This window comes from Mytilus edulis, chromosome 9 (assembly GCF_963676685.1).
Source record: "Mytilus edulis chromosome 9, xbMytEdul2.2, whole genome shotgun sequence".
Classification (NCBI taxonomy): domain Eukaryota; kingdom Metazoa; phylum Mollusca; class Bivalvia; order Mytilida; family Mytilidae; genus Mytilus; species Mytilus edulis.
The window spans coordinates 20,450,343-20,476,173 of record NC_092352.1 but is presented as its reverse complement, the minus strand read 5'-3'; the positions used below and the strand labels follow the sequence as shown (position 1 = coordinate 20,476,173).

The following is a 25,831-nucleotide window of genomic DNA, read 5'->3' as shown; positions in this document are numbered from 1 at the left end:
CTTAAAAGTATCTGCTAAACTGACAAAATCATGGAAACTTATAATTCACCAGTGAACAATGAAAAAAGAGGGTAAGGTCAGATGAAACCTGATAGATGGACCTGTAGACCTAACAATCATTCCACATTATATACGACCCTTTTGTTTAAAGTATCAAAAAATAAATGGGAAATGTGTCCATGGGACACAGATAATGCCCCTGCTTGCATATCATATAAAGTTATAAAAGGACATAACTAAAGAACTTTTAAGTGACGCTACCCAAATTTGTACTTGAGTTTTGTAGTAGTAAGTATTAATTGTGCATAAGTTTCATAAAATTTGGTTATGGCAAACTTAAGTTAGATAAGGGAAATAATACAGCAATCTTTCCATTTGTAAAAGAGCAAAACTCTAGAACAATAAAAGTGACATTCCCAAAATTCAAACTTGATCATATTTTGTTTGTTGTTAAATTTTTACATAAATCAGATGGTTAATAGTTTTCTCGTTTAAAATGTTTTACATTGTCTTTTCAGGGCTGTACGTAACCTTTAGTTGTTAATTTCTGTGTTATTTTGGTCTCTTGTGGAAAGTTGTCTCATTTGCAATCATACCACATCATCTTTTTATATTGATCTGTATCTGGTAGTAATAAGCAGTGTATAAGTTTCATAACATTTGATTGAGGTAAACTGAAGTTAGAGAACAGGAACCAACTTTGGGACGTTCAGACATGGGTAAAACTTAATGGCCCCTCCGCTACAGTGGGGCATAAAAAACCTTACAACAGAAATTACACAGTCTCATGAACCATGAAATTGAGGTCAATGTCAAATGAAACCTGCCAGTTAGACATGTACACCTTACATTCATTCCATACACCAAATATAGTTGCCAAATGCCAATAATATCTGAGAAACAGACTTGACAAAGTAACTTTAACCTTGATGACTGGTCCATGATATCAGGTAAAGGTCAGGAGAAACCTACCTTACGAACAAGTAGACATTGCAAGGATCAAATAGTTTTCCTATTTCTCATTGAGTATTTCACTTTTTACGAGCAGTGACTGAACCATGAAACTGAGGTCGAAGACACAGACAGAAACTTCAAATCATAAGATATATATTTATACAAGGTATGAAGCACCCAGGCATTCTTCCTTCTAATATATCAAGCTTGAAACAAAAAGTTTACTGTTGCTGCCAGATTGAAATCCCTGTGTCTCCCAGTCCAGACAAAACCACTAACTTTACATTAAATACCCTAAGGAGTAAGGATCATTCAGTTCAAAGTTTGGTAGAAACTTGTATAGTTGTTTCAGGTGAAGATTATTTTATAAATAAAATCGTATAATATATGGCCTAAAATAAAATATTGTTTGTTTCCCCAATCCCAACCGACCCTGCAAAAATGGTGCTACTCATAAAATTTTATTGTCAAAACCAAGTCAAATTTTATTTTATTCATTTTGGATTATCAGACTTGCCACTTGTCCGATAATGTTCAAGCTTTTTGGAAAAATAAAATTATTTTCCTAGCTGGCTTGGCAGGGTCGGGATTGGGGAAACAATATATTAATTTAGGCCTAAGCAAAATGAGGATGTTAAATTTGATGTATGCCTTTTTGTGTTTCTTCGTTACATTTGTTGTTTTTATAGTGATTAGGATGATAACACAATGTTGACTGCTGTACTCCTATTTTTTTTATATTTTTAGCTATTGTGTCTGTTTGTTTTGTTCACGAATTTGATGTGACTGTCATACAAGTGAGAGGTTTAGCTAGCTATAAAACCAGGTTCAATCCACCATTTTCTACATAAGAAAATGCCTGTACCAAGTCAGGAATATGACAGTTGTTATCCATTCGTTTGATGTGTTTGAACTTTTGATTTTGCCATTTGATTGGGGACTTTCCTTTTTGAATTTTCCTTGGAGTTCAGTATTTTTGTGATTTTACTTTTTATAAGTTCACAAAGACAAAGCCAAGTGAAGGCAACAGCTCAAATTGGGTGATAAAAAAACAAAATACTTCCAGTAGTTCTCTAGCCTTCAAATGGAATACTGGTCCGAAATTGTCTTTAACGAAGAACTGGATATTAACAATAGGGACATGTTTCTTCTGTTTTCAGGCAATCAACAATTATAAAATACGTATTTAACTGAGGTTTATTACAGAAACAAGAATGCTGTAACATAGAAAATACACAGTAAAATTATAGTCCATGAGACATGTCAAAGAACATTTCAGCCATTGATTAATCTAAATAAAGCACCATAAGAAAATAAAGACCCGCTTAAAATTCATTGTAAATTAACATGTGTATTTTGTACACAAATAATGTGCAACTTACATATTAATGGTGGAAAAAACATGAATAAACAAAACAAAATTGCAAGGTGGGGAATGAAGCAAGATTTCTTACTATACATGGATTGTGTTTTTAGTCTGGGTTACAGTTCAGATAATTGTTTTCAGTTTGCTTTTTATCAATATTACAGAATATTAAGTTATTTGGAACTTAAATGCACAATTCCTTTTTTCAAATTATCCATTTTCCATTTTTATCTTTAAATCAGAATTTGAAAATACAGATAACATTGCATTGACAAAAATAGCTGTTCCAAAAAAAAATGAAATAATCTCTTTCAAAAAAGTTAAGGGTTGAAATGCTTAGAGGCCAATAATGAGGTTAAATATAGTAAATAATATATACAAATAATGTAACCTTAAAGATTTATCATTTAGGATTGCTTATAGAAATGCATCCATGATTAAGTATTATAGGCTAAATTTACACTTCTAATTTCAATTTAATTTTGTATCTGATTTTTTTGCAACAATAAGATACATACAGAAATATAAAATAATACAACATACCTATATGCAAACTAAATGAGTAGAAACATTGTTGACTTTTTATAAATTTTGATCTCATTTATTGGTATTGATTGGTACTTGAAGCAGAATAATTACCTTCCATTTACTACAGAACTTTCCGTAATTATTTTAATAAATGTTGTTTTTTTTCCTATTTTTAATGTGTATCGTTTGTATTAAGGTTATCTGTACATCCATGTAACAATAGATGACATCATATATTAAAAGTAGGAAATGTTTCAAATTAAGTAAGTTTTTTACATCTTTCGAAATAAATACACAGTAGATTTAAATGAATTGAAGTCACATCATAATTATTAAATATTCATTAAAAATACAAATAGTAGGCAGTCCCAGAAAACAAGCTCAATATTGCTGAACGATGCAAGAAAATGATATTACAGTGTATAAAATAAATACAAAGCATGATATAAATAATGTATTGGCAGTGCACGCTATACATTTGATCAGGAATCCCTGAAATTAGCACTATAACACATGAAGAACATACACAATAAAGCGTGAAACATAAATAATATGAACAATGGCTGAAAATGTTCTCCTACATGTCTCCATTTTGTAAGTTAACACATGACACATCTATCTAACTTCCGTCAGAAGGATCTTAATTGTCCGTCAATTGTTTTGTAGATTTGTAGAACAATAAAAAAAATAATAAGTAATAACTACTTATTTAATAAAATGTTTGAATATAAAGTTCTCTAAAAAAAAATGCAACAAAAACAAAAACAATGCTAAATTTAATTTTGTTGACATTAAAAAGAAAATCATTGGCAACAATTTTTAAGTAAAATATTTGAAATATACTTCACGGAATAAAATTAAATTTTGAAATGGATAAAATAAATTAGTCTCCATTTTTGTTCTAATGCTACTTTTGAATAAAATTGAAAGGTTTTTGTCTATTAAACAAATTTTAAAAAAAATGAAAATTATAGGGTTGAAATCATTGATAAAGATTTTTAAAACCGGAAATAAATAGAAAAAGCCACATTTAATCTCCTTCAATAATATTATTTGAACAACGATAATTAATTATAATAATTAGGCACATGATACTCAATTCACATCAATATTTTCTGAAAATTTACATTCATGCACATTATGAGCTACCATACTGTTACGTCTACATCCTAACAGTATGTGACCATTTGATGGAGAACTGACCAAAAATAAATCTATATTCTAGAAAACACTCTAACATCATTTATAAATGTAGGAGCAAAATATTACATCAATCATCTTCATCCTTCTTATTTCATCATACACATACACACATCAGAATCACACACAGATTCACATTTATACATTATGATCTGAATCACAATACATCTATAATTTGTACAAACAAGGGGAAGTAATCAAAAGATGGAATGTTATCAAAGAAATTGTCAGTATAAATAATACCTTGTCCTTTCAAGTATGGTAAGGGCTAATGACAACAAAGCCTTAAAAATTCTGCCAGGAGTGCATCATATGTGTATTTAATTGTTCCATGAATAAAATGAAATATTGTAGAAGGCATCAAATTAAAACTTAGGGGAAATTACTCATGGGCATATAACTTGCTTAAATTTTAGCTTAAACAGGCCATAACACTCAAGGAGAAAATAAAGATCACAATATCAAAAGGGTTTGTAACCTAAAAGGATGCTTGGATGGTATATAAAATGTCCAGACTATGATGGATGCATCGAACAGATTATTCAACTTCATTTTAATTGAAATAATAATATTTGTTTTAGTTGTATATCATCACTAAATTTAACTGCTTTTGCAAAATGGTTTGGCACAATGTCAGAAATTATTAACCTTAAAGCGGAAGAAAAAAAACATTCAATTATTTAAATTGAATTTTCACTAAGGCAGGACTAGTTTACAAATATATATCTGTATTGTGAGACAAAATACACACACAAAAGCTCTTTACAAATAAATATATATCAATGATCTTAGATCCCTTAAAATAAATGTAAAAAATTTGCACCAATTATAAATGGGCAGCTTATACCACATTGCAATTCTTGTGTAGTCCAGTATCTCCTAATTCATATAACAACAATATTTGACCAGTTAATTTAGACTGAAAATTCTATACAACCAATTAAGATTTTTGACTTTATAAGGCAGTACAATAATAATTATCATTCTAATATTTAAAAATAAAATTCATTACTTAAAAAGAATCTTTATTTTAAAATTTGCCTTTCAAAAATACTTTGAAGAGTAAGATCATATAAAAAGAGTACTAAGCTGGTCACTCGTAATGTTTTTGTTTTTAACCGGATGAAATATTATATAAACTCTATATTCTATATTCATATAAACTTTTCTTCAAACATAACACTGGACATTAAAAAACAAAAACAATGAAAATGTGATAAGTAAAATATTCCAATTGTAGATTTCATCATAAAAAAAATTCAATACTAAAATACAAATTTTCAAACACAATTAATTCTCCAAGTTAACATTACATAACAAGAATAATTTGTTTTCAAAACATAAAATATTTGTTCTACAACCAAATTCCTATAAAAATGGCATGAAGTGGAGAACACAACTGACACCTTCATTTAAATGACCAGAATTGTTAAATTTATAGATTGACTTTTTTTATTCTACTCAGTTATCAACTGAATAACCAAATTTGCAACAGATATTTTTCTATTATTCATCCTCCAAATTCAAATTTTGATTCTAAAATTTAAATAAAAACTATTAAGCCAATTAAGGTTAAAGAGGTGCTCCTGTATTCCTTTTTTGAGACAAAAATGTATTGGAATTGAAAACAAATTTTGAAAGTAAATTACAACAAAATTGTTCTCGGGCAAAATGCCATTTTTTAAGTAATAACCAGTAGATTAAACCTCTTAAATAGAGGCATACTAATTGCCAAAACTGATTTGAGGTACAAATGAAGATATTTGTTGACATCACAGACGGCACAAGAAATGTTGGCAAAGCGTCCTTTGGCGCACACCAACACGATGATAAACTGAACACATCCCATACATATTTTGTGTACTTTTGATCACAACTAATGAGGTGAAATTGGAGATCATTATTATGCTGTACAGAATCACTGTCTATATTATGTACAAATAGGTGAATGAAGATTGATCCCTTTATGTGACCGGTATGTGATTACGATATGGCGAGGATTTCAGCGGACTTGATGTGAGTGTAATATTCAAGTCATTATCTTGTGAACACACATCAATCTCCCCTGATTCAATGTCAATATGAGTATGATCGCTTTTTAACGTAAAGTCAAGGTCCGAATTTCCTACACCTAAAGGCGAAGGAGAATGTCGGTAGAAAGACTTGGATGGTGTAGAAAAGGCATCGTCACTCGTAACCGAATGCATGGGACTACCAGTCATTGAATCACTGTCATGCAATGATCCAGTACGATTGCTGTCACTAATGTGGCCCTCATCTCCATCTGTTTCTCCTCCTTCATCACCCATCAAATACCTTATACATTTCTTCTTCCGTCTGAAATCAGAATACAAAATGTTATCAACCATAGCTTATATAATGACTCAAATTGTATCTTCAATCTAATTACATGTATGTCCAACATAACATGGTAATAATTCAACCTGATGCTCTTTTTCCCCCTTGGTTGATTTTTTTTTCTTCATTTTGTTAACTCAAAAATTTTCAACAATTTGCAGGAAAATTCTTTTTTACAAAAACAAATTTATGTAGTTAAATCTTAAATATCATGCAATTATTAGAGAAAATTTTATCCAAAACAAAAACATTAATGAATTGAAAATGTAGCGAGTTGTAGATTTGTAGATGGTTTATATTATTTTTAATTAAATATTTATTCTGAAACTTGTTAAAATCAAAGAAAAGCATTTCTACATATATATAAATATACATATAGTATAATTTACTACATATTACAATATATAGCTTAAGCTTAATAAATCTAGCCCGACAAAGCATATACTATATAGGCTAGGTTCAGGTGTATAAAGCTGATAATAGGTGAGAGATGAACTAATAAGCAGGACTATTACTCTGGCTATCTGTTGTACAAAATTATATCTTGCATTTAAAATGATGCAACGAGATTAAAAGTATAAAATGAACTAGCATTCTACTGTTTATATTCTAATATGCCATTATAACTACTATATCTTAATCCTTTGATTTAGGACTATTGAAATTGTGATATTTCGTTTCCAGCTGGATTTTATAGTCCAGTGTGTAAAGAAAGATGCTTAGCAGCTATCTACTTATTGGCCATCAAGGCTTTTTAGCTTAAACAGAGGATCTATTGTATTTTTAGTTGGAAAATTGTCACTTGAAAACTTGAATATAGGAAGGAAGAGACGGTAGCTCAACAACGTAAAAAAAAACCAAACAAATAAAATATCTTAAGGTCAGCATTCAAATTTAAAAAAAAAAGACTTTATATAGGATATGGCATTTATGCAACACAATTCCTGAGTTGTGCCTATTCTGTAATCACGCTATAATTTTAATGATAGTTTTTTACAACTATTAAAATGTTTGAATAGTGAACAGTAAGCAGACAACACCAATTTTTTTAGGTCATCAATATATATATATACCGTTTAGCCTTTTAACTTTATTTTAGTATTTGAAGTTATTCAAAGTATTATACAATATAATAATTTCAGGAAGACTTATTATTGTTATCAACATCAAAAAGCCTATAATTGACCATTTCCTGCATATGATAAAATATCAGTATGACATTTGGACAAACAAGACTCAGGTTAAGCCAAGTAAAAAGAGCAAGATCAGTAACATATCACAAAAACTTCAAGATGACGTATGTAAGTAGAGTAGTAAAACAAAGCCTGTAATTAAATCTATATATATATATATTACAATCTGAAATAAATTTTACACTGTAAGATCACTTTGTTTTTGTTTCATGCAAAAAAAAATTTCAACTTTATTACTTCTGTATAGCTCAAGATCATATGCAAAGTGTTTATTTAAACATGAATACTTTCAAAGGTTTTCAGACAGCCATTTGGTCAAGAAAGGCAACTTTTAAAACCAAAAGTTGGTAGAAGGTTGAAAGTAAATTTAATCTCTCTCCTGATAGTGTGTAATCCATTTGTAGTACATGGGGTTGAAATATAGTCCAATCTTGGTGCAGTCACTAAAGACACTTTCTACAGACAACAAATGTACTGTGGTAGCACAGTTGAAAAGGATCCCACTAAATAGTAGAAGAATCCACATGTTGCCCTACTAAGTATTCCCCAGCTTGTCATTGGAAGAATAGGAAAACATGAAGGTGTCTGACAAACCCATAAAGAATCCCACTAAATAGTAGGAGAATCCACATGTTGCCCTTCTAAGTATTCCCCAGCTTGTCTTTGGAAGAATAGGAAAACATGAAGGTGTCTGACAAACCCATAAAGAATCCCACTAAACAGTAGAAGAATCCACATGTTGCCCTTCTAAGTATTCCCCAGCTCGTCATTGGAAGAATAGGAAAACATGAAGGTGTCTGACAAACCCATAAAGAATCCCACTAAACAGTAGAAGAATCCACATGTTGCCCTTCTAAGTATTCCCCAGCTTGTCATTGGAAGAATAGGAAAACATGAAGGTGTCTGACAAACCCATAAAGAATCCCACTAAACAGTAGAAGAATCCACATGTTGCCCTTCTAAGTATTCCCCAGCTTGTAATTGGAAGAATAGGAAAACATGAAGGTGTCTGACAAACCCATAAAGAATCCCACTAAACAGTAGAATAATCCACATGATGCCCTTCTAAGTATTCCCCAGCTTGTCATTGGAAGAATAGGAAAACATGAAGGTGTCTGACAAACCCATAAAGAATCCCACTAAACAGTAGAATAATCCACATGATGCCCTTCTAAGTATTCCCCAGCTTGTCATTGGAAGAATAGGAAAACATGAAGGTGTCTGACAAACCCATAAAGAATCCCACTAAACAGTAGAAGAATCCACATGTTGCCCTTCTAAGTATTCCCCAGCTTGTCATTGGAAGAATAGGAAAACATGAAGGTGTCTGACAAACCCATAAAGAATCCCACTAAACAGTAGAAGAATCCACATGTTGCCCTTCTAAGTATTCCCCAGCTTGTCATTGGAAGAATAGGAAAACATGAAGGTGTCTGACAAACCCATAAAGAATCCCACTAAACAGTAGAAGAATCCACATGTTGCCCTTCTAAGTATTCCCCAGCTTGTAATTGAAAGAATAGGAAAACATGAAGGTGTCTGACAAACCCATAAAGAATCCCACTAAACAGTAGAAGAATCCACATGATGCCCTTCTAAGTATTCCCCAGCTTGTAATTGGAAGAATTGGAAAACATGAAGGTGTCTGACAAACCCATAAAGAATCCCACTAAACAGTAGAAAAATCCACATGTTGCCCTTCTAAGTATTCCCCAGCTTGTAATTGGAAGAATAGGAAAACATGAAGGTGTCTGACAAACCCATAAAGAATCCCACTAAACAGTAGAAAAATCCACATGTTGCCCTTCTAAGTATTCCCCAGCTTGTAATTGAAAGAATAGGAAAACATGAAGGTGTCTGACAAACCCATAAAGAATCCCACTAAACAGTAGAAAAATCCACATGTTGCCCTTCTAAGTATTCCCCAGCTTGTAATTGGAAGAATTGGAAAACATGAAGGTGTCTGACAAACCCATAAAGAATCCCACTAAACAGTAGAAAAATCCACATGTTGCCCTTCTAAGTATTCCCCAGCTTGTCATTGGAAGAATAGGAAAACATGAAGGTGTCTGACAAACCCATAAAGCACACACATGTAACAACATATCACTATTGAGCTACTGACCAAATATACAGTCATTTTGTTGAAGTTCAATAAAATAATTTCATTCATTGAAAAATTCAAAGCAGAAAAACAGAAACCAATTATCGGAAAAAGTGCTCACACCTTACAACTCATCATTGTATAGCTGCTGTCCAAATATGAATATTCTGTTAACTAGTTTCTAAGAAAAGTGGGACTTAAAAGTGTGATAAAAACAGATAGCAAAAAGATTGCAATATAGCCGCCATTTTATAGTGAGGATATAAAATACATTGTCTGTAGGCTGAAACAATATGCCTACTGACCAATACATGGATATGATTCTTGATTCCTCAACCTAAATATGCTGCCCTTATGGCATCTGAGCATTTAAATGGACAACCCAGGTACACAAAGGCACCAATAAATCATGGTACCTGATAAAGCATTGAAAAGACACTAACAGTGGACAGCAAATAGCATAGTGCCGAAAAAAAAGTCCATATAAAAGATGAACAAAATCAGATTGGTCAAGTTGGTTAACTGACAGGGGTGTATCAAATTCTCACAAAATCAAGATCCCAAGTGATTGGAAAATGGAAAAAAAATACAGAAAATTAATGAGAAAAAATATCAAGACTATATAAAACTGATTTCCTTGAATTTTCAGTGAGTAGTATTTTTAAATATAGCAAAACAAATTTTTGAAGAGTAAATGTATCAAAACCATTGCATATGACCTTTTATAATCATCTGAGTAATAATATGAAATAATTATGTTCAAAACAAAGTGAAAATACAATTTATTAATCCATTAGTCTGATATCCTGCCACCCCTTGCAATAAAATGAAACAAAGAAGTAACAGTGTAAAATACTTGTTTCATTGTAAATCAGAAGGGGTGAAAGGGTTTTTATAATGTCTCAAACATTTTTGACTTGTTATGCAGGCCTTTATTCTACCTGACTCATACAATCATAGCTGTTAGAACCCTTTCACCCCCCTTTTTTCTCCCAAATGGATTTTTATTACAATCCACATGGGGATGAAAGGGTTAATTCATGCTAGGGAAACAAGCATCTGGCAATTATGAGGTTGAAGCATGTCTAGTGTGTAAATAAAATAAGCAGCAAGCTACAGAGCTTAAACAACCATCTTCACAAGCTTAAAATGGTTGTGGCTCTATTGCCATAGCAACATGCAATTGCTACTTTAAAATTTCATTTGACAAAAACAAAAAAATGCAACTAAAGTAATAAAGCAAATAAACAAAAACAAATATTTCCTGTGAAGATGGAATTTCTCAAAGTAAATTCAAGCAATTATGAATTTGCAAACAATATATAATGTTAAGCATTCCGTGGCGTAGCATGCTGACATGGTACCTTATACATAGTGTTATTGTACCTCCGGAGAATTGCTCTGTTTAATGTCAGCAGTCGGATCGGACGTTTGTTCAAGCGAAGATCTGAAAAATAGATAACATGACCACTGCAGAAAAGTCCAGTGAGGAAATCCATTCAAATGAAGGTCATACAACTCAAATGAAGGTCATACAACAGATAAAACACATACTGCCAGTCACTGCAAACAAAATGTTATATTAGTGTTGTAAAAACAGAAATATCTGGGACCTGATCCCTGATCCCATGCAAGTGATCACCTCTCTGAAAGGAATGTAATAGTGAAATCTTTCTACTACCTCAGAGAATTCAGCTATCAAATATTGGCATTACCAAATTTCAACATTTTCAAAATATAACAAAAGAAATCTCTGAGGAAAAAAAGGTGTCACAACTTACATTTCATTTAAGCCATTTTACTTTTGTTTCAAGAAACCACAAACCCTTTACCAGTGGAATGGTAACTTACCGACAAGGCTTGCACCACTGATTCTGTTGTTCAACTCCATACCGGGCCCTACATTTCTTTGCACTGGAACAATCTGCTACCCACATATCTAAAATTAAGAGAGGATTTTGAATAAGCTTCAAAATGATCTATCAAAAAACTTTCTATCAATGTTAGACAATTAAATTAGAGTTGTCTCTCTTATATTAATACTACAAGGCATTTCTTTCTAGCAAAAAAATAACAGAATTAGCTGAGTACAAAATTCATGGTCAATATAAATTGCTGACAACATTAATCTTACCTTGAGGAGAATAACTTTCCTGTCCATCCTTTGGCCACATCAATTTCATTTTATGACTTATGGGCGAGCAGCCTAAATTTGAAAAAAATCAAATTTTACTGCACAATGTTTAATACTGTATTTCAATTCTTGGAAGATTTTGATATTCGTTCCCATAAGGCAATTAAATGAAATTAATGTGGCTTAGATTTATATAATTATTTAGATGAAAAGTTAAGAATTAGTTAAGAATAGAAAAGAATAAGATACAGTATTAAGTTATATATTTCTAACATACATACACAACAGAAAATATTAAAACATTTTTTAAGGTGCTTGAAGTTTTCTTTTTGATAATGCATTTTTTATTTATAATTTAATAAATACTGTTAATTCAAAAGATATATACAAATGAAAATAATCAAGATTTATTATTGTGATTCCAAGAAATTCTGTATGACAGATATAAGTATAATTATCGCTATTTTGTGCATTTTTCTTTTGATCTTTTTTGTGATAATATTCATATCATGCTACTCGCTTGAGATGGAAAATTATCGCTAGAAACTAAGGAGCCACGTGGCGTTGCTAATAAAATTGACATGAAATTGACAATGTCGTCATAGGTAAAATAGCGATAAACAGATTATCATTGGTCATCTCAACTCGATTGCTTTTCTGGCTTTCGCCGTGACTGGCTCAAGCGAGAAAAATCAATCTCGTTGAGATGATCAACAATAATCTATTAGTATCAAATATCAGAATGCAAGTTCTTACTATTGTGACAATTAATTACCAGTCACAGTTTTCAAATAAATAATTTGCAGTAATTTCTGAAATTACAGTATTTATTATACCACACTAACTTGATATTAAGTATATAAGAAAAAAAAAATCAGTGCAGATCAGTGTATTCTTAAGTTAAATCATTCTTGAAATATAATAATGAGGCATATTAAATAAGATGTATTCACTAATACATCTGCAATGTTTTAGGAACTTTACAGGAACTGAACATGTAATTAAGCATTATTTTATCCTCCTTGGAGTTAAATGTATAAAATAAATTAAAGGTCTGTAAAACAAAAATGTTGGTCTCAAGATTACAAAAACAATTAAATTATCTCCTTTATTTAAATTCTCACAACCATCAAGAGTGGGGTAAAGAGTAAACATTTTTAAAATTAACATTTCAGTGTGCATGAAAATTTAAAGATCTTTTTAAAAAGAATGAGAAACTTTTAAAGACTATATGAGTAGAACAAATATCTTCTTCAGCATTTAAACCGTTTCTGAATGTATGTGTGCAAAAATCTGGTGAAAAATAGTAAACTACCACAACAGTGTCGGACATAAAAACAAACAAACCTTTTTCTCCACCATGGATATCTTTCTTTTTCCGTTTCTTTTTTGTATGAACTGCGTAGTTGTCTCGAGCACTCCAACCAGGATAAAGCTGCAGATGAAGTTCCTTTTCTTTTCGTGCCATCTCGTAATATTTGGCTTGTTCAGATCTATCTAAGGCATGCCACTGAAATAGACATTATAATAACTCTCAAAACTGTAAGGCATGCCACTGAAATAGACCTTATGATAACTCTCAAAACTGAAAGGCATGCCACTGAAATAGACCTTAGGGCTATTCCAGAAAAAATGTAGGGGGGGGGGGATTGGAAGGCACATTATATTAATAATACATGGGTGATGGGTATCAGAGCAACTTTTCACACTATAATGCACTATAATTCTCAATTACAATTGTCTGGGTGGCAGGTGCTGACAAAAACTGCCTTCCAACCCACCCCCCCCCCCCCCATACATTTTTTTCTGGAATAGCCCTTATGATAACTCTCAAAACAGACAGATAGGCAACAGTCAAAACTAATTTAGAATTAAATCATGATCTATCATAAAAATATTATATTCTTTTGTTTTGTTTTTGCAGTAATTATAATTGCAAATTATTTTTATTTTTTTTAAATTTCTTGTCCACAGACACATGGGAGAACTTCTAAAGACCATGTGCACTTTAGATAAATGTAAAATAAATATTCTGATAATTTCACATTGTTGCATTGAAGGACTCATTTTGCCTTTTTTTTACTTCAATTTGTTTTGTCTGCTATTATTTGTTTCTAATGTTGAGGTAATACAAAGAAATATCATGTAGCTTAGGATCCATGTGCTCATTGTGTCTCTTTGAAACATTCCTCATTTCAATTCTCAATTTTAATTCTATGTATTTTAATAAAAATAAATCACTTTTGTCTTTTTCACATTAAACCTATACATAAATGTCAATGTCCTATAATGACAATTTGATATGAAAAAGTGACTTTGTTGCACATTTTGGCCTATTTACATGATTTATTTATAAATTTAAATTATGTCAATAAAACCTGTTGCCTCTAAAGATGAACAAATGTTTATCAATTAATCTTACACTTGTCAAGTTTTCACAGTAAATTACATATGTTTCTAAGGATGAAATAATACAACAGTATACTTGTACTAATTTTTTGAAAAATATAGTACTGCCCCTAAATAACTTGTACTGAAAATTACAGAAAAATACTGGTATGTTCCTCTCGACCTAAAATTTGGTTAATTGCTGCACTCTTTTTACGTTCACTTTTTAACAATCTTTTGCCTTTCCTCTTTCTAAAAAACATAAATGGATTTAACAGGTTTTTTTTTATAACTTTTGTTCCTTCTGTGAGCCTGAGGACCGTCTTCATGCCTATCCCTTGTAAACGAAGATGAAGAAATCCTAACGAGTCCTAATTCTACTTGATCCTTACCTTTCTCCCTAAAATTTGGTTAATTGCTGCCGATTCTTTTAAAGTACATTCTGCTACAACCTTTGCCCTTTGTTCTTTCATAAATAACATAAAGGCATTTAAAGGTTTTTTAATATGATTTTTTTTCTTCTGGGCTGCGGTTTCTTCTGGTGGGCCTTGATCGTGCATATTCCTAAAGGAAGATAAAAAATACAATATTTTAGTTCCTTTATATGACCAAAAACAGGATGCTAGATTTTTTCTAAGCTCATCAGACTATGTTTAATTCACTCATTGTTCTAAACTTTTGTGTATTTCATATAATATTTCATCCTCATGTTGAAAAATCTTTCTGGTTTTTTTTTGTTTTAATTTAATGTCTATTTTTTTGTGTCTGAACTTTTTAAAATGCAAAACTTGTTGGTTTATTTCGTTAGTTTTTTGTCTTTCTTTTCAAAATTAATCCAAAATACATGGTTTATATTGATTTTAGATATCTTATTGTGAAGATATAAAAAAAGGTGGTGAAATCAACAGCATTCTTCCTACAAGGTATTACAACTATTATTCCTTAAGATGATTCTTTTTATTGAAAACTTGAATCTTAATACTGATCATCTCTATAAAATTATTCTCTCTGATTGGAAAACATTGTTGTATTCTGATAAATCTTCATTAACCTAGGATATGGAACATTTCACAACAATAGCAGTATTTTACTATTTCAATTTACAATTTCTATGTTTGTATATCCTAACATTAAAAGAAGATTTTCAACATCATAAGACTTTTTCAAATTCAAATAATTGAGATCTCAAGGGATCGTGATCTTAAACTGACCGAAGTATGGGCATCATTCAAAGTAATCTACTCTCTAAACAAAACAAAAACATGTGTAATCCATGAGCTATTGTGTTAATGCTTTTGTTTAGAATTTAAAAATCAATGAGAATTTATTTAAATGTCAAGAAAAAGTTTTATGAACTAATGTAGGAAATTTCTGTAAACGTCAGCTGATATCGGGGTTAATAACCACTGAAACCGGGATAAATCGGGTTCAATACATAACACATAAGATTTGATATCATGAGAGAGTTTTTACTTATTCTTAATGTGGTTTGTAATAGTAAAGCAGAAAGTTAAACAGTGTCAATTTATTGTCATATATCATAACATTGTAAATCAATAAAAAAACATTATGACATTCAACTCAAGGTACTGCCCAAATCTTGTAGTACCTACATTGTATTCTTTCCATTCATAAATCATGTTCAATTATTTGTTCAATGAAAATACTTGCACTAATTCTTTAAACATATGAGAATCTTTTTTTGCTGCTTTTTTTTATTTTTTGGAAAAAATTCTTAAACAAACGACTTCAATGGAGCTCAAATACTATATCCATGTAGATTTCTATGTGAACCATAATAAAAGCTAAACATTTATTTCATTCATTATACCATGATTCTTTCCGTGTATTTACATGTATATAAAACAATTATTTGAACATAAAAGCATGTATATGATTTAAACGACAGTGACACTTGTCACACCTCCCATTAAAAATGTAAATATCATGTTCTGACACATGTTAATTGGTCTGATCACAAAACCATGATTAACAATAAGAACTTTTGTCTTTAATTTTGTCAAAACAAATTTTGGAAGTTGCTATTCTGCTGACATTAAGCATTTCTCCTTCCTCCAGATGCAAATGTTGTGACAAGTAAGAAATTAAACAATTTAACTAGAAATTCCCTAATTCTATAATAATTTTTCTATATGAAAGCATGCTTATAATATATATTCAATAACGAATTCAATATTTCGGTGTATACTTGCATGCATTTTTTAAAAGCTGATTCAAATTTAAGAAATAAACAGTTGATATACCGTAACCTTAAGCAATTACACCTTGTCATTCTGAATACATTACCTATGATTATCTTGTGGCTCCTGTTTTGGTCCGGGTGACATTAAGGCTGGATGAGGCATGCCTGGATGATGTAAACCATGATGAGGATGAAAGAGTCCTGGTGGACCAAATCTAAATGATGAACTAGATAATGAGGGTGGGTAAGGCCCAGAAAAGGCACCTGAGGTAATAGGATACCCTGGAGGTCTTTGCCTGAAAAGAAAAATAATACATAATATAAATGATTTTTTTAATAAATGCTGTATTAATCTTTGCTTTTTAATCTCCAGTAAATAACATAGCTATGTCAGATGGCAAAAAGTTGTCTATCAAATTAATATGTACAACTGTTAAGACCATTTTATTTGTATAATTTTAAAATTCTCCCTTTGACACTCCAACATAGAGAAGCCAAGAATAACTGAGATTTAACTGTTAACTTCAGTTTTCTACAGACCTTTTTACAAAATATTTTATTTTACGACCAGAATTGATCAAAGGTGATGCCGAAATTTTTATGACTTATAAGTGATCATTGTTGTATATTTTTGTTTCACCCTTTGTAACTTCAGATGTCAGATGGATAGTGTAATTTAATTATTTTTTTTATTGTTTATCTATTAAAGCATGGTTACAAGACAATGATGCCTTTGCATGAAAATATAATAATTTAATTTCATAATTGATAACAAATGCATTTATCTATGTAAAGAAAACAAAGAACTTTACCAGACATCTATTTGTCAAAACTGAAACTTCACCACAGAAGAGTTATAATAATAATTCCGTAGATTTTTCACTTAACATAGTAAACCAATAAAAAAACACTGACATGTAACATATGGACACTGCACAAACCTTGTACTACCTCTTAAATTGTATGAGCATTCTTTCCATTCATAAAACATGTTCAATCATTTGTTCAAGGAAAGTACCTTTACTGATTCTTAAAATGTATGAAAACCTTTTTCTTTTATTTTTGTTCTAAAATTCCTAAATAGACCATTTCATTTCATAACTGAGAAAAACAAATGCATTTATCTATGTTAAGAAAACAAAGAACTTTTCTAGACATCTATTTGTCAAAACTGAAACTTCACCACAGAAGAGTTATGATAATAACTCTCTCAATTTTTCACAAAACGATTTTTTTTATAACAATTGTCTGAAAATTTCAGTTGTCATATCTATAATTTGCAGAGAAAAAAACACCACTGCAGTTAAATTTTTTCTTTCAAAAATGAACATTTTCTTCGAATATGATGTGAAGATATCTGTAGATTTTCTGCAGTAATTTAAAAGTGAGAGTTTTTCTGAAAACATCAAAAATGAAATGTATTTTTCATGTTTGACAAAACATTACGCACACAGCTCAAGATATTTTGACCAGTTGAATACCACAAAACTAACACTTGGCTCGTATCTATTTTATCAACAGCAATCATAAAATGAAATTTTTTTTTTTTTTTCTAAATCATTATATCATCCTGCTGTTTCAGAATTATTTGAACTGCTATAAATCTTCCACAACAATCGTTATCAAATGCATTTACTCCCATTTAAAATGCAACAGTAACAGCCAACAATAGCCATTAAAAGAATCTTCAACTCTTTCAGTGCAATAAAAAACATTAAATTCTCATTTACAAGAAGCCAATATAGGACTTGTACCATGCATACTTCAAAATAATAAGTGCCCTCTGAACTTTAGCATCATAATCCGTTTTATGGTCCATAAAAACATCAGATTTCCACTTGTCTACAATAAACCGAGCTAATGATCATTGAATGGTAGGCTGGACATTAGATTATGACACTGCTATCCCATAATTCCCCATTTTATAATCGTTTTATTACTGTGTAATAGCCAATATAACTCTCGTCATAATTGGCCAAATAAACTGGTGGTTTAGGTCAAAACAGCAAAATTACCCTTTTTAATAAACAATTTTCAGCACAAGTGTGTCACGATAATCCTGGAAATACACAGCTAATAATAACTGGGCAATTAAATTGCCTTTTATAACCTAGGAGCCAGTGTAACAATGTCACGGAAAAAAAGAAACCTCTATTTATACCAACACACTTTCTCTTTAGTGTCTAAATTTGACAAAAGTTTACATAATGTAACCAAAGACTAGGTAAAAATAGACAGATTTGCCTCACATATCACCCACAAAGATCAATCTTTTTTGCAAGTATAAACTGAGGGTTTGATACCTAAACACATGATAAATAAGACTTTACTCACTTATAGTCACATTTTAGACTATGTCTTACATAAACAACCTTTAATTGCTAATTCAATGGTTCTACTCCAGATTTTGGACTATATTCTATACATAATAATGCATGAGTGAAACTTCCAATGTTTTTACCTGATTTGGACTATATTTAATGTACTGTTCAAATGTGTCCTTATGGGCTATGAGAAACTGACCAGATCCAAATTATTTGTACCTAAAATAACTTAAAAGAGTCCAAATTGTTGATACTTACCATTGCACTGGTATGTCTGGTCCATAAAGACTAGGAGGAAACTGACCAGAACCAGGATAGGGGTACACAGGGGGTCTGGGTAAACCTGAAAATAAAAAAAATACATGTAGGATTCTCCATAAAGTATTAACTGAAATGTTACAGAATTGATATTATTCATGATTTGCCTTGAAATTACTTCCAACAGATCTTATACTACTTCAATGTCTTAATGGCAATTCTTACATTCTTATCTTTTATTTTATAAAAATTCTGAATTATCTGTTTTTTAAAAAGAACTTTTAATTGGTCTTAACTTCTACAGGAGTAATCAGTTACCTTCTTGCGTAATATTGATTTGGAGAAGAGAGGATATAATTAAGACAAGGATATCTGATCGCCATTTCTAGTAAAGAGTTTTAAAATTCAATATCTAAACATTGAAAAATGTTTGGTTTTTCCTGGTGCAAAATTTTTTCGAAACATAATACTATGGATTCATTTATTTTTGTTGATTGAAAAAAACTTGCATTTTTGTGGATAATTAATTTCATGGTTTGATGAAGTCTGTATATATACTTTTAGGAAATTTGTAATTTGTCGAACATTTGAATTTGTAGTCCCCCCTGTACCAACAAAATCCACAAAAATTGGTATTCAACAATACAATGGATAACTGATACTCATAGCTGATTTAAACTTTCCTTGACCATTTGATAATTTTTTATGATAAATGTGTGGATCTTGTTATCACAATTCTTCATTGGTCAATATTCAAATCTATTTATAGGTCAATTTTTATTGCTTTCTTCTGAATTTGCTTTTGTGACTTCCTGTAAAAGGCTAAAATGCCTGATGACATTACATAATAATGCATCTTTTTTGTGTTTTTACTTTTTATTTATCTTTGGAAAGAACCATAAGAGAAAAAAATAAATTCCCCCACAGAACCTTGTCTTTTATATGTCTTATATGCAGAGGCAGATTTAGGGGGGGGGAGGGAGAGAGGGCCCCCCCTTATTGGGAAAAAAATTTGGTTGCTTATCTTGTGAATCACTAAAGCTTGACTGGAGACCCCCCCTTAGGCAGTCAGTGGGCCCCCACTTATAAAAATTTCAGGATCCGCCAGTGTCTCGAGTTTCAAATTTGAATATTCAACGGTCTCCAGTGGAGAAATAACACATAATACTCTATATAGTGGTAGAATCTATTATTTATTTATATTTTAAATTTTTAATTTTAGGTCTAATCATTACGATATTTCATCATATACATAATTTGTTAGCATTCATTTTGTACTCCCCCATGTATAATCATTCATCTGTTTGTACATGTATATGTAGGAAGAAACCACAGGGCTGAACAACAAAATTTTCATATAATGACAAAGTTTCATTTTATTGCTTTTAATCTTACTTTAATTGTCCCATTATCATTTATAACTAAATAGATATTGATATTTTTTGCTTGTTACCAAACTTGAAAAATTTTTTATGGAGGAAACTATTTTTCTATTACTAAATTGTCTGCAAGTCATATTAACAAACCACTGAAAGTAGAAAAGTGAAAATTGACATTAACAAATGAGTTACCTAAAATTCAATAAAAAATTATCTGTTCAAATTTTGCAATTCAAATTTTATAAAATGTTCTCCTATCTGAAAACCAAAAAGCAGACTTAAAGCAGTGGGAGACAAAGAACTACCTGTGATTCTAAATTCATGATTGGAAAAATATAAAATATGACACTTTGATATTTCTCATTAAAATAATGGATTCAGTTCATCAAATTACAATAAAACACTTTGTTATTTGTGCAATAAGATATACACAAGCTTGTGGATTAAAAAGATATTTTGAAATGAAAAGAAATTTGACCACAATTATTATTCCTGAATGATGATCAGGTTATAATGGTGCGTCATTACTGATCTGCAGACAGCTAGAAGTACCGGTATATTGATATTCAGTTAAACTCAAGTTGGCTTCCATTTCAACATTAATAATGGAATTTCAATAAATTTTAGCAATCTGTTGTAAAAATTCATGTAAGCTTACATAATGAAAAATACCTTTAAAATTAAAAGCGGAAATTTTAAGATTTTATCAGCCATTTTTGAATTGTTACACCATATAATTCAAAGGAGATTTGGGGTATGCCAACAAAACAGAAACCCAGCAACAAAAATAACCAAATGAAATCAAGCAAGACAACATAGTCTTAATTTTTGGACAGGTATCCAAAATATTAATCTCTAGCTCAACCAGAGTTTGAAAAAATTGTGACTTATTAAACATCCTTGTTTTCAAAATTCCAATAGGGAACATACTTTTTATAATTGTATAAATAAACCAATTTTTCAAGACGTTTCGGCCATTGGCCTTCTTCAGACATTTATTGTCTTCTTCTTGGACATTTATCTATAACATCTTTTCAATGTAATGTCAGCCATGTAGTTGAGAGGAAAAATAAAGAACTAAAGAAGGCCAATGGCCGAAACGTCTTGAAAAATTGGTTTATTTATACAATTATACTTATTAAACAATCAAAGTTTTGCTTTAAAAAAACGAAATAACGAAACAATTAAAATAGGTTATAGGACAGCCACTAAAGAGGCTTCTGACATGGGACAGCCACAATGTAGACTATAACGCATGATAAATAGCGGGATAAATGTCTAGGAGACAGAAATCCAACATATTTATTTGCTATAAACCAAAAGTTTGGCATAGCATTTTTTTAACCCACTTGACAAACTACAAAGCATTTATAATTTGTATATAGCTTATCCAGTTTCCATTAATTTTCATTGATTTTTTCATTCAAATTATCAACACTGAAAAATTGACAAATAAAACACCTGTTTTATAGAAAATTAAACTGTCAACCACCAAACCTCAGTCATATCAAATCATAACAATGACATAAAACGACAAACTTACCAGACTTAGGATCTATATGAACTGGAGGGATGCCCATATGTGCGGGTGGGGGTTGTGCAAAATGCTCATTATTGTACATCATCAATCCCGCCAAAGGCGGCTGAAACTTGCTGCCCTGAAAAATAAAACTATCAATCAGTATGGAATATATTTTGTAAATTTCAATATTTTTTATGAAGAAATTTTGAGATGTCATACTTGCCCTTGTAATCAGCATCCTTAAATGAAATAAAAAAGTGTAGGAAGCCAACAGTTGTAAATATTTTAATTATAATACAATAGGTTTTCCGTAAGAACAAGGAACCTACTTGTTTCACTGAGTCACATTACTGAATACTCTATTGTTTTCTGTACAGTTCATCCTCTTCTTGTAAATATATATATTTTGTTTAAAGTCTTAACATATTTTGGACTGCCACTTGAAAGAGGGTATGTGAGCCAGGGTAAGAAATTTCTCTTTGCCACAGGCCACCAATGGACCAACCAAAGTTTGTGCAGAGAAGATTTCACTCAGTGAGGTATCAGATTTAATCCCATTTCCAATGGGCAAGATACCATAGATGCATCAGATGACACCATCAAAAGGATATTCTGCAGCAAGTCTTACTGCCAGAAGGAAGAAATCTAGGGAACCATAACTTTATACCCTATCAACCTTTGGATCCCCCGCCTAAAGAAAATCATGTCTATCCCTGAATAATCCATCCATGTTACTCTACACTCATTGCCTATGTCATCTTAGTGATGGCATCAAATATAATACAAATCTGCTTATTTTAATCATACTCTACAACAATGATTAAAGTTAGTTGTATATCTATAAAAAAGAAATGTACTCTAGACAAAAACAAGTAAGGTTTAACTGTTAACATTTCTAAGATATTTAAGTGTTTTCCTGGTAAATAAACACTTATATCTTGATATAAAGAAAACCCACGGAAGTTGAATTTGATATGAAAGAAAAAAAAAGAAAGGAGTTCTTTCATTTGTTTTCTCTTGCAATCTTACTTCTTATACTTATGGGGATAAAGCTTGTATGCTTCCTAGTATATAGAAGAGGTACTTTAGAAATCTTTACGATCAGATTATCCTTTCCTTAATAAAAATAATAGAAAGGATACCATTTATTTCATTTTAAAAATACCTCATTGTAAAAGGCCTGAAATTGTGTCATTCAACTGAGAAAATATACAAATCAATTTGACTGCATAATTTTAAATAAATAGACTAGTTCTTTCTTTGACAATTACAAGAAGTGAAGAAGACACAGGAACTAGCATATAATTAAACTAATTGGTAATTTTTAAGCATATGAATTAACTTAATCGGTCTTGTTCAAACAACTTCTAGTCAAAAACTTTGGATTGTTCATGAAAAATTTACAATCTATTATTATTGAGGTCTTACAGCATGTCTGTTGACAAAGTCTGCAAGAATAATACTTGTATACAAGTGTTGTACAATGACAGTGTATAAAACAAAAGAATTAGACATGTCTCACTCCTTTGGAAAGCATAATTTCCAGTGATCTGAATTCAATGCTTAGAAATAATTGATGAATCCCGTTCTTCATTTTTCTATTCATCTTTTGTTCTTTTTTATTGATTTACTAGGTAGGTATCTAAAATGATGAAACTTAAATCCATACATTTTGGATCAAATTGTATTTAATGTTTCGTGTAGGACTGCATGCAACAAGCTTTAATTAATGACAGAGAAATGGTGAAAAAGCCATACATCCCTTGTAGGTATATAGCTTCCATTTGTGCTTTAATTAGTGACAACATATCTCGATAATTACAGATTTGTGTTGAACAAGACAAGAAACGTGTCAGAATTGTCATAATCCAAACATGGCGGAAGGTGAATGGGTCCTTTCTTTTGATGATATGTTGTAAAACAAAGAGCTAAATTGACCACCTAAGTGGTTAAATAACTGTGAGATACTAAATAGAAAGCTAAAATTAGTCTGTAAGCAATGTTCTTCTCATTATAATGACAGAACTTCTATGTAGTAAACATGAAAATACAATGTCCAAAAAACTTCAATATCACTAAGGTTGTCAGTTTGTTTAGGTCTTTACCCTTTCATTTAATAAACAATTTATACACTGACCGCTAATGTTTACGACAATATTGGCCACCAAAGTCGGTAAGACAGAAAAAAAAATGTTCCTCCAACTGAAGGCAGGCAGTAAATAAATGGGGAATGTGTCTATGGGATGTAAAACTCTAGTTAGTCTTTATCCATTTAATGCTGATGACAATTTGGGCATTCCATTCTTTCCCATATGATAGGAGAAAGTCATTAAATAGGTTAACCACTGTTAATATCTTTTAAAACATATAATAAACAGAAAATTATATTTTTCTGTCATTCAAACAAGGCCTTGTCCAACTTCCATGAAAACCCATTACCCCCAATTAATCAATAACCCCCAAAACACTTTGTAGGTGCCATTGTTTTTTAAACACTTAGGTCTCTCACTTATCATCTTCCTCGGAATACTTAAGATACCCGAGTCCAATCGAGAAGTTCAAGATAATGTCAAAATACTTGCTGGTCTAGATGGGGTGCCTAGATATCTGATGGTTCAAAAGAAGACTGGTCTTTTATAAGACTTTCAAGATTGCAGAGGACCAAAAAAGATAAGAATTAAGGTAGTTCCTCTGACATCTATATACCTTGCAGTCAAGAAAAGTCCTCTACCAGAGATGTCTGGTCACCAGGTTTGGTCAATCTGTTTATATCATAGTCAAGATGTCTGTTAGTTCATATATTATTTTTTTTATTATTAACTATAAGATATCTTGACTATGTTTGAAAATAGAAATGGTTTATTTCTACAATAATGTAATATATGTTCCCTATTGGAATTTTGAAACAAGCATAAAATAGAAGTCAAACTAAATTTCCCACATAAGGCCAAAAAAGTTGTAATGGCAGATCGAAATCTAGAGATTTCAAACTTTTGAAATGATACTAAGACATTATAAAAGCCTACCTGACAACAGGCACAGAAAGACTTTTGGAAAACAACTGGAAGCTGCATCATTCAACCGAAAGAAAGACGCTTTCTACTTGAAGGATGCCAGCTAAAGGCAAAAGGCAAAACCAAATAAATAAATCTGTTTTAAAGTGGATTTTTTTTCCATACTGTCTTGAAACATGTATATGTTTACATCTTTCTGCAATATTGCTTCCTTTTCTGATATAATTAGACATTGATATAGTCTTTTTAATGTCTTGATCTTTTTTGGTCCAATGACAATATTCTTCTTTAAAAATATGATACATCTGTAACATGTAAGAAAATATTTTTCCCTTCAAGATGAGCATAATCTTTTTTGTAATGCTTAGCCATCTGAGTATTTTTTATCTCTTTTTTATGAAATAATTAGCCTGCCTTTAATGGATATCAAAAATATATCTGATAGGAAAAAGATATTAGTATTAAATTTTAATACCTTGTAGGGAAAGATGTTAGTAATAAGCCGCATGAAAAAAAACATTCATCACAAAATTCTGGTTAAAGAAGATGAAATTTTGTATTGTTGTATTGTTGGTATAAGCTGCCTAAATGTTTTATTTCTACTGCATTGAAACACGTTGTCGAAAAAAAAAATAATGAGGTATGAATAATTAAATATGATGGCTTGTGTCACTGTATTTTACTTGAAATAATAAATTGCTTGTTTGTTCTGGACATACATGGGTTATAGGTAAATTTAATATAATCTTTTTTTATAAAATTTATTACTGTTTCATGTAAAAGTGATATCTCCTTTGAGAGACGTGTCAATATTTTTCACATGATCCAACCATTTGATGCAAAATGTCAAATGTTTGTACTTATTTATTTGTCTACATATTTTATCAAGAATAAATAAGTTAAAAA

At 30.8% G+C, this 25,831-nt stretch overlaps 1 protein-coding gene across 13 annotated transcripts in view; it reads right to left on the bottom strand.

The window, feature by feature from the left end:
• Window positions 1–2,133: 2,133 nt before the first annotated feature.
• The window catches only part of LOC139489618 (transcription factor 7-like 2), a 56,564-nt gene continuing 32,866 nt past the window's right edge, over window positions 2,134–25,831 (bottom strand). For 5 of the 13 annotated variants that reach the window (XM_071276222.1, XM_071276225.1, XM_071276228.1 and 2 more), the window contains 8 exons: window positions 21,933–22,047; window positions 19,011–19,095; window positions 16,533–16,724; window positions 14,618–14,789; window positions 13,185–13,347; window positions 11,838–11,909; window positions 11,555–11,642; window positions 2,134–6,385 (listed from right to left, as the gene is read on the bottom strand). In XM_071276222.1, the coding sequence (XP_071132323.1) occupies window positions 6,013–6,385; window positions 11,555–11,642; window positions 11,838–11,909; window positions 13,185–13,347; window positions 14,618–14,789; window positions 16,533–16,724; window positions 19,011–19,095; window positions 21,933–22,047 (1,260 nt within the window). In that variant the 3' untranslated portion in view covers window positions 2,134–6,012. Of the gene's footprint in view, window positions 6,386–11,067; window positions 11,151–11,554; window positions 11,643–11,837; window positions 11,910–13,184; window positions 13,348–14,617; window positions 14,790–16,532; window positions 16,725–19,010; window positions 19,096–21,932; window positions 22,048–25,831 lie in introns of all 13 variants that reach the window. The other 8 variants (XM_071276230.1, XM_071276234.1, XM_071276232.1 and 5 more) reach the window with 5 other exon arrangements.